The sequence below is a fragment of the Etheostoma spectabile genome, chromosome 17 (assembly GCF_008692095.1).
Source record: "Etheostoma spectabile isolate EspeVRDwgs_2016 chromosome 17, UIUC_Espe_1.0, whole genome shotgun sequence".
Taxonomy (NCBI): Eukaryota; Metazoa; Chordata; class Actinopteri; order Perciformes; family Percidae; genus Etheostoma; species Etheostoma spectabile.
Genome location: NC_045749.1, coordinates 5,965,044 through 5,978,347, shown reverse-complemented (window position 1 = coordinate 5,978,347; position 13,304 = coordinate 5,965,044). Strand labels below are relative to the sequence as shown.

Genomic DNA, 13,304 nt, shown 5'->3' with positions numbered 1-13,304 from the left:
TTTGGTCTCATCTGACCACAACACTTTCACCAAATTGTCCTCTGAATCCTTCAGATGTTCAGTGGAATAACTTCAGAGGGGCATGTATATGTGTTTTCTTGGGCAGGGGGACCTTGCGGGCACTGCAAGATTTCAGTCCTTCACGGCGTAGTGTGTTACAAACTGTTTTCTTGGTGAATATGGTCCCAGCTGCCTTGAGATCATTGACAAGATCCTCCGGTGTTCTGGGCTGATTCCTCACTGTTCTCACGATCATTGCAACTCCACAACGTGAGATCTTGCATGGAGCCCCAGGCCGAGGGAGATGGACAGTTCTTTTGCGTTTCTTCCATTTGTGAATAATTGCACCAACTGTTGTCACCTTCTCACCAAGCTGCCTGGCAGTGGTCTTGTAGTCCATTCCAGACTTGTGTGGGTCTACAATCTTGTCCCTGACATCCTTGGAGAGCTCTTTGGTCTTGGCCATGGTGGAGAGTTTGGAATATGATTGATTGCTTCTGTGGACAGGTGGCTTTTATACAGGTAACAAACTGAGATTAGGAGCACTCCCTTTAAGAATGTGCTCCTAATCTCAGCTCGTTACCTGTAAAAAAGACACCTGGGAGCCAGAAATCTTTTTTGATTGAGAGGGGGTCAAAACGTATTTTCCTCATTAAATCAATTTATAACATTTTTGACATGCGTTTTTCTGGATTTTCCTGTTATTCTGCCTTTTACTGACAAATAACTCTACCATTCAAATTATAGACTGATATTTTCTTTGTCAGTTGGCAAACGTACAAAATCAGCAGGGGATCAAATACTCTTTTCCCTCACTGTACTGCTGTGTTTGCTCAGGGTCTCACTTCTACATAACATAAACAAAACACAAATCAAAACACTTGAAAGTGTTTTAAAGAATCACTAAGACTAAGACTAAGTCTATGAACCTACAGTAAATGTGATACAAAGATAAAAGCAAACACATTATACAAACAAGATGAGGAAAAACACAATATTCAAAGATTTAATATATGCTGAGTTGGTTTTTAAAACATTCCTGTGCAATGTGATGAAATTTTACAACTTTTAGCGGTTCCTGCCGCCTGCCTGGCAAGCAGCTAAATGTCGACTCAGCTTAACTGACATCCACTCAAACAGACAATTGCAGTCCCATCATTTTGCTGCTGGTATTCAGTGTGTGTGTGTGTGTGTGTGTGTGTGTGTGTGTGTGTGTGTGTGTGTGTGTGTGTGTGTGTGTGTGTGTGTGTGTGTGTGTGTGTGAGACGAATGGGAAGGGAATTGATTTGCTAATGTGCTGTGGTCTGCAATGCGAGTACGACTGCAGTGCTCGCTGTCACTTGATCTGATCTAGCTGCATGCCAGACACCTCAGCTTCTCTAAATTCACTTTACAGACCTGAGCTCCAACACAATTCAATCATCAGTGCAATCGTGTTTTTGAGTTCTGCTGCAAACTCTGAAAACACAAGTTGGGAGAAAAGTGAATCACTCAATAGATATAGAAATAGAAAATATTTGATTAAAGAAATGTTTTCATCATTTTGGAAAAATATGCTTATTTGCTTTCCTGCAGAGGGCAAGATGAGACTTTAGTGTCCATATGCCTAATGTGAATGACAGGGCAAAACACCTCTCAAACATCATAAATGTAAAATGATAATCTTTCTGGTGTGCAAGAATGTTGTGTTAACTATTTAATGTTTTGTGAGCCAACGAGTTCTACAGTGTCCAATAATGATAAACATCATAATGAAAGTCATACATTTCAGCTTCTGACACCCAATGTGGCCAAGTTAGCCAATTAGAAAACTCAAGAAAAGATGCTCAAGGGGTGGCTAAAAGAAAGAGGTGGTTCTTATAATGCACAAAACACTATGTTCAAAACTTCCTCTATTAAAGCATATTTTCATTGTCATGTTGCTACAGTCAATTTGTCAAAATTTACAGTGTGTTACTGCTGACGTTACGACTCGGGTATCATGCAGCTTTAATGATGCTGTTGTTCCTTTTCAAATTGTACTGTAGAACATTATCTGATAGACGTTATTGCCTGGCAACGATAAGCTTTAACAGGAGAAAAAAAAAAACAAGCATCACAAATCTTCACTTGCTTTCTGTGACATTTATTTCATGCATTGATGCTTCTGCTGCCATACTCTCATCGAGCGTCAGAGCTGAAATGTTGGTGCAAGAATAAATGTCACAGTGTGGAGAGTGCGTGACTATTGCTGTTAAAGCCTGGTGGAGAGTTTATCCATCAGGTCTTGCACTGATTTATTTATTGACTAGTGGATGTGTCAAGCACAATAACAAAATAAAGGAATCTTGAATCTGTAACATGTTTGTCAAGGGTGCATGTGTGCAACACAAAACTGTTCATAATCATATTCTAATCAAACTGAAGCCTACTTGAGTGACAGCTCGGTGGTTCCAATTCTTCCCATCACGTCCCATGCATGAATACAGGCAGAAGAGGGAGGGGAGGGGAGGCCATGCAAACAGAACGGATGAAAAAGAAGAAAACAAAAACGAAGCACAAGTAAGAGAGGAGACACTTGATCAGTAGTAAGCGATGAATAAAACACATGACAAAATCAATATTCAATAAAGGCTTCAAATAAAAAGAAACATAACAACCTCATTTAGGTTTTGTAAAGTGTGTGCAGTATGACCAACGCATGCACTAAAAGCTCTGTTAACTTTGTCAGCTTTTGTAGCAACATAAAGTGAATCATTAGTGTTTTGGGGTTATCAGTCATAGTTACTGAAATGTGACATGCGGTGCTTTAAGATTGCAAAGAACATTTTTGACAGCCATTCCTTGTTAATGATCGTCCCCTCCCTACTTGGAAACCTTTTGGGGAAAACAGCCATCAAAGTTATTCATGTCAGTCGTTAGGGTCTGTGGCAGCAGCAAGATGTTTCGGCTCCCGGTTTAATAACACGGGCGATTGTTTACCCACTCTCATTTACCCTTGCCATGGATTGCCTCAAAGCAATTTGGAGCAAATTGGAGTCACTGAGTTGTTGCAGAGACACACTGGAAGATGATCCTGGAAGTGGATAGTCATCTTTCATGTTAATTTACCACTAATGTGTCCATAATCTTACCATAGGCTAAATGTACACTGGAATATCACATATAAAGTATGAAGCTGTGCTGTAAAGGGTAGAGCTGGAACTAACAATCAGTTTCACTGTTGTTAATTCTTTTTTTTTTAATTTAGTTAAATGTATTGTCATTAACTTTATTAAATGTCCCAGAGTCCAAGGTGACACTGACAAAACTGCTTCAATCCCAAAATAATCAATGTACAATTATATAAAACTGAGAAAAAGCGTCATGTTCTCACATTTGAAAAGCTTTGTGAACCGTTAGATGTTCGATAAATGACGTTAATGACTACAGCTTTAATAACTGATAAATCATTTCTCAAATAATGACATGAATGACTTGCTTCAGTGGACGAAAGCCACTGCCTGACAGAACAATGTCTAATCTCTTTACATACAAGAAGAATACATATCTTACAGGATACAGCTGATGATTAATCTTTTATTTTCACCAATTCTTCATTTAAAAAAAAAAAGACCAAACCCAAAAAATATATTTTACTGTAATGTAGTCAAAGCCTTATATAGCTTAATATTCTGTGACATAATGTCCAAAACTATGCTAAAAAGCATTTAAGAGCCATACTGTTGGACTGGATGACATGTTATTTCATTACATTTACCACATTTTTATTCTGAACATTGCCATGGCTGCAATTTCAATTTCAATTTGCAATTTCTGGAAACCATTGACCATGTGACATGACATATGACATGGGTTTTGAACATATCAAATCACTGATCCGAACATTTCAATTAAGAAACATTGCCAGACTTAGAGCTGTTGCTTAGCATTCAGTGCTTGAGATGATCATTCATGGTTTTATATCATCCTGGCTTGATTACTGCAACTCCATTTTCACCTGTCACAACAAGTCGTCCCAGGACGGTCTACAACTGGTCCAGAACTCTGCTGCAAGGCTGTTGACCAGGTCCAGTAGGATGCAGGATCACTTCTGTCTTATCCTTGTTACATTGGCTTCCAATCAAGTTCAGGATCCAATTTAAAGTTCTTGTTCTGACTTATGAGGCTTTGCACCTGTTTATATGTCTGACCTGCTCCATCCGGCACTACTTAACAGGTCCCTCAGGTCTTCTAACCAGGGATTACTGGTGGTCCCATGCACTCGCTTAAACCTTAAAAGGGGACAACCTTCCAATTGTGTTACAGTCTGCAGTCTCTGTTGTCAGCTGAGGACGCACTTGTTTAAATTCTCTTCATGTTTGTAACTTTGGGTTTTATGTTTTAATCCTTGATTGATTTTTTTCATTGGTTGTTTAATTATTTTTTCATTGCTTATTTTCTGCTGGATCCTACTGTATTTTTTTTTTTACAAATGTTTATCATGTGAAGCCCTTTGTGACTTTGTCTGTAAAAGGGGCTGTACCAATTAAACTGTATTATTGTAAACACAAGCTAAACAGACAATCCTTTTTTTCCTTTTTTCTTGATGAAACTAAAAAGATCTAATAACACCAGCCTCATCTTTTAAATTCACAAGAGCTTGTTGTTTTTCCCCCTCGTGCTGACCCCTGACCGCTTCTGCTCCGGCCACTTGAGCTTGTCAGCGTTTAGGATGCTGAAGCATTGAAAGACTAGAAAGAGGCCAAAGTGCTGGACTTGCATATGCAACTCAGTGCTCACGGCCAACCAGCAAGCTTCTTTTTCTAAAGCTTTACCAGAGCGTTTCATATTATCTTGTACTGTGTGAGCTAGCTGGCAGCCCCTGAGAGCCGACATACAGTGTGCTGCTCGCTGTGACGCGTCAAGTTGTTTAATGCTTTCACAGCATTTTACAAAGTAATAACACATGCACACACAACATGAGACATGACACATTTAGGCACACACAAGCACACAATGATAAATTATTGGAATGAAAACTGGCAAGTGCAGGACCCTGAGGCTCCATTTAATCAATGTGTGTGTGAACATTTGGACCTGATTCAGAAGCTGTGGTTGCGCCTAAAATATATTTTCAATCAGACGCAGCTAGAGATTGATGTTTTGTAAATAGATTTTATCTGCCAACATACAATATTTCAACATGATGCAAGCATTGTGTAAAGGTATTCTTCTCCCTCAATGACACACATTTAGGTTAGCATGGTTATGCCATACCTAAACAACAAATAAAGCAACCTATTTTAATTTCCCCTTTGTACAAGAAAACAGAGTTTCAGTAAACCTAAAAACACCCTCATACAGTTGCGTATGAGTAGAAAGTGATAGAGTTGAAAGTGACTAACTAAAAATTCTGGTTTGGTAACACAACATGCCTTAGTTCACAGCATGATTCAGTCCCTTTGTCAGCTGTCATTAGGTGTTAATGGTTTTAGGCCAGTGACACAGCAGAGGGCTGAAGAGCGCCTCGGTTTAATAATGTAACGCTTCTTCCCCAATTAAAATGTGCCAATTATCTCAAGATTCTGTGATAGCTCTAAAACAAGCACTCCTTATTTTGGTGCAACATTTATAGATTCACAAACAAGCCTATTGCAGTAGTATGTTGCTCCTTCCCACCTCCTGAACATCGCCATTGCCATGAATTTGCCTGTGTGGAAACCTAATAACTTAATAATACCTAATAACCTTAAAAAGGATCACCTCTAGTATTTTTAACGGTGTCTCAATTTATTGGCAAAAAATACACAACGCACATGTACAACACATGTACAAATTTTCTAATTTGTTAGCATTAAAATATATATATTTTTTTTATTGTAATAGTAAAAAGCAACCACTATTTGATATTGACCTTATGCAGCTCGTACATTTTTTTGTTTGGTCTGTTTCTGGCTTTGTCTCTAAAACATCCGCTATTGCTAGTATAAAGTAAAATGCCATAGTCATGTTTGGCCTTTTTTTTAAACTAATCAGTTATCAAAATAGTTGCTGAAAGTGATATATTCTAATTGCTTGTTATGTCCCACTAACCCAAAACTATTTGGTGTACAACCACCTAAGATAGAGAAAAGCAGCACATCCCCACATCTGAAAAGCTGGAACTAGCAGACATTTGGCACGAAGGCTTGAAAGATGACAAAAAGGAATAACACATTATCAAAATAGTTGCTGATTCTGATTTCTTTCGATCAACTACTTGCTCCAGCTCAAACACAGAACCACCGCACTCACCTCATCTACATTCTCGAAGGCGTTGATGACGTCGTAAGGCAAGCAGGACAGCAGGTCGATAACAAACCAGGTCTTCAGGTAGTTCATACGGATCAGCTTGGGGTCTGAGATGACCTCGCCGGCGGGTCCGACGAACGTGGTGTGGAAGTTCAAAACAATGTCCACCAGGAAGATGACGTCCACAATGCTGTCCACCACCAGCCACGTCACATTGTTCTGCTTCGTCTTGAAGGAGACATTGTAGGGCACCATGATAGCTGTGTAGAAGGTGAGGATGAGGATGACCCAGTCCCATGTGGTCTTGAAGAGGCAGTAGTGCAGGATGATGTGGGGAGGGGTTTTGGGGGTCTCCTGTTTGTATTGAGGTAGGATATCTGATCCGAGCTGCAGTACCTGACGGAAAACAGCAAGTCAGGAAAACTGAGTTTTTACTGAATGAAAACCGAAATAAAAAATCATGTGTATCCTCCGTACCTCAGCTAAGCGGGAGTGCTTGTGGACATTCTCTCCTTTGTGGACTGTGGGCTGCAGCTGTTGTAAGACTCCTCTACTGCTTGTTAGAGCTCGAGTCAGTCGGGCAAACTTTCCCCAGCCTGAGGATTAGAAACACATACAGTACGCATCTTTAACATGATGTTTTGTCAAGATGTTTTCTGGTACTGTATATTTCCTGGGGCTACAGCATGTTTTCAGAGCTTGAGAGAGTTGTGAAAAGAAAAAGACTCACAGAATCAGGTCTGAAAATACTTAGTATTAAACAATTGCTTGTTCATTTTTTTCTTTTTGCTATACTTTTTTTAATTTTGTATGTATAAATATATATCTATGTAAATACTGTATATATATATATATACATACACATTTTAATCATAAGTAATAAAGATTTTATTATTTATTCGTTGAAGAGGTGATAATATGTCAATGAATCCCCAAAGTGGCTAAAAAGTGTGCTGTTGAAGGTTTACACTGCTTGGTTGAGATGAAAGAGAGAGTGTGAGCATTGGTTGACTGGACGCTGTACAAAAGGCTATTGTTACAGTATGTTTCTGGTGAGGAGTCCTAAGCTTTTCTAGGCTTCTGCGTTTTTGTCTTCATAGGATTCTTTTCCTACAGTCCCCACTCTCTACTCAGACAGCGCAAACCCATGCTTGGTATTTTTGCCCGCAGGCCATGTCCCATGGAAGACAGAGGGCTAAAGCTAAAGTCCTCACTGATGCAACAGCCTTCACAGCAGAGCGCTGCCTGTTGATGCAGAATTACAATCTCAATTTTATTCTAATTACACATCTTATTTTGGTCACTTGTCGCACTAATGGTTGTTCTAGTTTGTCTGTCTTCATCTTATTTGACTGACTGGATGTTTGGAGCAGATGCACAATGCACAGGGTCTGATCATGATCGCTGGCGGACTAGTGTTACCTCTGCCTGCGGCTTGATAATCTCTGAAAAGTTTTAGATCACACGTGTAAGCCGCGGTAATTGAAAACCATTTTAAAGGTTTTTTAGGCCCATTTGAAGTATGAAGTATCTGCATTTGTTTTCTATTTTAATCACTCCGGCATACAATTAACTTTCATTGGCAGCTTCAGAGAGACATCCTTTTAATAAAAGGAAATAAATGAAATTGGTTGACTCTAACCTTTTGAAGAATCGTCTTCAATTGGCTGTTTAAAGGCTGTGATGTCACTAAACGTGCAAAGAAACAGGACCACTTTCTCTTGTTCATTTCGAATGGGAGCAATCTTCACAAAAAACCAAACAGGCGTCCCTGAAAGTATAAAAAGAACAACATACATATATTTAGCTGCATCTGCTTATTTTTAGAAGAAATGGCAATGAGTGCACATAGAGCAGAAATCTTGACTGCATGGTGTAAACTGTTGTGTTCTGGGCTTTCAAACTTTCCATGTTTTCTTAACACCTGCATGCAGAAAGGAAACAAACATCACTACCTTTTTCTGGGGAAGTTTTTTTTTGCTATGGCTCTCTACCAATTAGCACATTTTTACAGAGGAAGAAAGGTTCTAGGCTGCCTTTAAACTCGACTGTATGTTACAGGAGCTCTGAATACATTTGCATTACAAGAGAGTGGAAAACTTCCCATTTTTCTCTTTTCCTCGCATAATATGGCATTGCTACTTACGGTTCTTCTTGTACATTAGTATTTCAAATGAGTTCATCTCATAATTCTCGAATGTTAGTCGCACTTTTTCCGTTGTGTCCTTGTCCGTGAGCTCCCCGTACATGAAGCTGGAAGACACAAAGGGAAACAACGATTTGAATATTTAATAGGCAGCGGCACATTGGAAAAGCGTGCTCGTTCTTGCACTTAAAGAGTGTTCTGAGGAAAGCTCTAATGTGTGAATGTCTTAATGTAAAAGTTGCCAAGTATTCCCTGGTTACATGGTGGTATTTTGGTCCGGTCTTCCATTTCTTTGACCACACCTTTTTACATCCTATTCACGTTTCCCTCTTAAATGTAACTGTATGTTTTCTAAAAACCAAACAAAATGCCATTCATCAGGAGTAGACGCGTAAACTGTGCAGAACAGCTAGTGAGGGTTATTTAGAGCTCTCTAGAGACCTACAATGCAGAATCAGGCTGTATTAAATATAGAGCAGAAGTAGATTAAAACTCATTGAAATGTCTCCTGAAAGCATAAAAAAGATAAATGTAGCCTGATGTCTAATTGGCCGAATGCAAAGTACCTCTCAAAAACAAATGAAACCCGAAGATGGGTCAAGCGACCATGCCCACATTAAACCCCGCTGCAGAGACATTCATCTCACTTTGCTTGTTACTGCCACCCTCAGTAACAGCTTGCTCCAGCATGATCTAAATATAACTCGCGAGTTTGTTGTGAAATGAAAAAAAGAAAGGCTAAATTTAATGAGACTACATCCTGATGCTGCAGAGACTTTTCAGACCAGTGCTTGATGTAATATCACTGAAGAATGTCCCTTTTCTCTTCTTCTCTCTCTCTCTGAGTCTGGAGAAATGTGACTTGCTTCAAAGACAAAACAATTCCTCCACTGACTTTCTTGTCATGCATGAAAAATTCCCACAGGTTTGTCACTGTATGTTTACAAGATCTAGCAAAGGACAAAAAAAAATGCAGGATTGAGGAGACACAGAACACAGTAAGAGCAGTTGAGATGGAAATAAGATCTTTGATCCACACACATCTGCAGCAAATGAGGCTCAGATTTTAGACTTAAACACTCTGGGGAGATGAGCAGACATTTTAGGTTTGAGCCATCCTCAAAAACATCAAACATCCCTAACCCTATCCCATCCACACTGTGAATGTTTAATGGCCTCATAATCAGGCACATGGAGATGTGTTTTGACATAAAAACAGCTAAAAAAGACCAAATGATTAAAGGTATAGAAGTATATTTAAAGAATATAGGGAAGAACTGACACCGTAGAAGCAGTTCGTAAGTTATGCTTTGAGCTAAATAATAACATCACTATCTACAGCTGAGGGTGACACCATTAGTTCTACAAGTATTTGGTCATGAATCAAAGTATTTAACAATTTAAAATGTTGACCTTATGATGCAGCTACATGGAAAGTTAAAGGATCACAAAATGATTATCATTCATCCTCTGGGGAAAGAGGGAGGCCCATACTCAATCACTGCAGATCTACAGCTACATTTTAACCTAAAATAAACAATTAATACAGTACACTATGCTTAAATAATAAATGTATTTTGTACATGGTTACAACCAGCATTTAATCAAATCTGGTACAGTGTAAATATTGACACACATCTCTTATCGGCCTTCCAAAATGCCCTTGTTGCATATGCATTCTAGTCATTACAGAGGTTTTGTGTTCCTTTTTTTAGTTTACTGCTAACCAAGCTAGCCTAGCTCTACCGAACTAATCTGTTGTTGTATAACAATGAAATAATGAAATCTTACTGTTACTATCTTACTGTACTTTCAATATTTTACTCTGTTTAGTCTTGTAGACTATGTATCCTATATATTTATTGATTACTGTGTTGTGCTTTCAATGAAATCCTAATATTGACCTTTCATTCATTGGGTCTACCGCTTACTTCAGAAACATCATTGCTTTCCAATTATAATCAATGTCAATGAATTTGCTGTCCAATAGTGTTTCATTTTCACTGTTTCTTTCAGTAAATACAACAAAGGCTTGTTTGGTCACTGCACAGCTTATTGTCATCTACTGAAATGTTGGTAATATTTAGCCATACATAGGATAAAACCAACTGCATGTAAACTATTTACATGTAAACAAAAAAGAGAAAATAGAATTTTCTCAATTTGGATCTCGAGTACAGTCAGAAGATTTTAGGTCTGTTTTCCTTTCTGTTACAAAGACGAGACTTAATTTAATCTAGCATCCTAAAAATAAACCTAAAACAAATCGTCACACACACGGTTCAATATTTGTATTGGCAAGTGTTCTAAAGCTTATGCTTAAGGACCTGAGGATCTAAATCAGTAATAGCCACAGTTCTGGCTGTGACAGACGCCTTCTCCCACAACACAAGAAATGTCCCACAGCTTTCAAATCTGGCAGCACCAACTGTTTTCATGTGATCCTATTAATGTGGTGCTTACTGGCATGCTGTAGTGCTTACTGGCATGCTTATAATACAATAAACACAGGTCCAGAAACTAGTCAATCAAATATGTACACAAATCATTTTAACAGTTCATTTTTCTTCTTTTATTTGAACAGTTTTGGTGCTCTCTCTAAAACCGTTCACATAAAGGACCCCGGGTACACGGTTGCATGGTTGCAGTCAGTCATGTGGACGCATTTTCAGTTGTTACAACCTGATATTATTACAGATTTGTGTCTTAGTTAGGTGGTTTCTACCCTTGCAAAAAATCTTTAAAAAAAACAACATATTCTTAAAGCCATAGTGCATAGTTTCTGTCTCCTCCATGAGGAATTCTAAGTAATGACAACAACATTGTCGGTTGCACGTGGTCCCCAACCTCCGCCACGCAGTTGCTAGTAGCCAATGAGGTAACAGAGGATTAAAAAACATGATGGATGAATTACCTTTACTTAAGTTTCTGCGTGCGAAAGTCACCGGACAACACAATCTTCTGAACATAGCCATACTGAGAAATGCAGAGAGAGTTGTGTGGAGCTGATAGTCTTCATTAGCTTTGTGTCAACACATTTGGAAATGGCTTCAATGTAACGCACGTTCATTAATATTAAAAAGTTACATAGTAAAGCTTTTAACTGTCTTAAATTATGGAAACATTCATTGAGATAGTTTGCTTAAGGGATTCCGAAGATGTAGTTGATCCAGGATCTCCTCACAGTTGGATCTAGGATAAAGAAAGGCCCCTGAAACTAGAAAACTGAGCTCCTCATATTGACCACCCAGTAACCCTGTGGAGGAACATCGCCTGTATCCACCTTATTGCTTTTGTTGCTTGAACTGATAGCGTGTTAGCATATAAACATACTTAAGTAAGATGTTTCAGCATAACATGCTTATCGTTATTTCTTCTAAACATCAGCATGTTGGCACTAACATCGTGAGCCTGCTGACGTTGGCATTTAGCTCAAAGGAAGAAACTAATAGTTAAAATCTTTCTGTTGTACTGCTGATGCATTAACTCTCCCTCTCATCCTGCTAATTAATGAGGAATTATGCAAAAGAATCAGAAAACATTGCACACTTTCACTTTCTCTTAAAAATAAGTCAAAATATTCCACAAATATGAGCATGAACACCAGCACACTGTATCCACCTGCAACCGATTACATTATCCTCCTCAAATAAGCTTCTCCAATTACCTCAGAATAAGGATGCTCTGCCTGGTGGCAGTTAAAAAATACAAATATCACAAGTAGATACAGTAGAAAATGGCTTCTACAGTGGCATAAAATAAACTCATTGTATTGTCAGGTAAACTAAAGTCAAACCCCTACAAAAGGTCCAAGACTATGATGGATGCAGGGATCTAAATAAGAGCTCCACACAACTTTTTACTCCAGGCACATTTGAAAAAGGGAAGTCATCCTTTCTCACAATGTAGCATAACTGCAGCAACAGCAGGATTATTTTAGCTTCGTCAGCCAAGATGAAGCTCATCTAAATTAGTTATTGCATTGTCACTTCATCTTGTACTGTATCTGTAAAAAATAATCTGTAAAATCATTCAAATTATAACAATTCCACAATAATAAGTAATAATCTTATTTTAAAATTGGTTTGGTATATGGATGAGGTAAAACAGGTAAAACTCATTATGTGTCTGTAATCAATAAACACATTTGTGAATATATATAATATATATATATATATATATATATATATATATATATATATATATCTTACGCTAAGACACACAGATCCTCTTGCCTACCTGCAGGTGCTGCTTTTCTGCATCACCTCTGCTCTGTGGTAGCCCGACAACTTGCAGAAACCATCATTGCTGTAGACGATGGGCCAGTCTACTATCTGAGCATTTCCCAGGACAAAGTTGGTATCTGATGGAAAGTGAACAGGGAAGATGGGTGAACAAACTTGAAAGGTTGCAGTATTTCTTAAAAAAACAATATACAAATACAACTACTTCAACTAATATACTACTAGAGCTTGAGTTAAGAAAAGGTTGAGGCTTATTACATATCTACATCAAAGTCAAGGATTGTTAGAGCTGCAACTAAAAAGGAAATTGCAAAAAAATTACAGTTATTCAAAGAGTGAGAGGACACATAACTACAAAGCAAATGTTAGGGCAAAACTAGATTTGAAATTTAATTTCTAAGTGTCTAACCTTGGAACATTGTATTGTAAAGCATTCAGTTTTTTGTAGATTAATTAATAGATTCTCAACACAAATTTACATGGAAGAGAAACATTAAGGATATAAGTGCTTCAGCAGTTATACACGGCCATTATGGTCTGTTCAGTGACAATATGGTGAAGGTAATCTCCTCATCATGGAAACAAATGTATGACTTAACATCCCTTCATGCTGTATATGTCTATTTAAAATGTTTTTGTGAAACAGATGTCTTGTTAAAAAA

At 38.1% G+C, this 13,304-nt stretch overlaps 1 protein-coding gene across 2 annotated transcripts in view; it reads right to left on the bottom strand.

Annotated features, from left to right (window-relative positions):
* Positions 1-13,304, bottom strand: part of kcnh1a (potassium voltage-gated channel, subfamily H (eag-related), member 1a) — a 35,949-nt gene that overhangs the window by 18,259 nt on the left and 4,386 nt on the right. For both annotated transcript variants that reach the window (XM_032540768.1, XM_032540770.1), the window contains 5 exons: positions 12,638-12,761; positions 8,399-8,505; positions 7,895-8,023; positions 6,730-6,848; positions 6,256-6,648 (listed from right to left, as the gene is read on the bottom strand). In XM_032540768.1, coding sequence (XP_032396659.1) covers positions 6,256-6,648; positions 6,730-6,848; positions 7,895-8,023; positions 8,399-8,505; positions 12,638-12,761 — 872 coding nt within the window. The remainder of the gene's footprint in view (positions 1-6,255; positions 6,649-6,729; positions 6,849-7,894; positions 8,024-8,398; positions 8,506-12,637; positions 12,762-13,304) is intronic.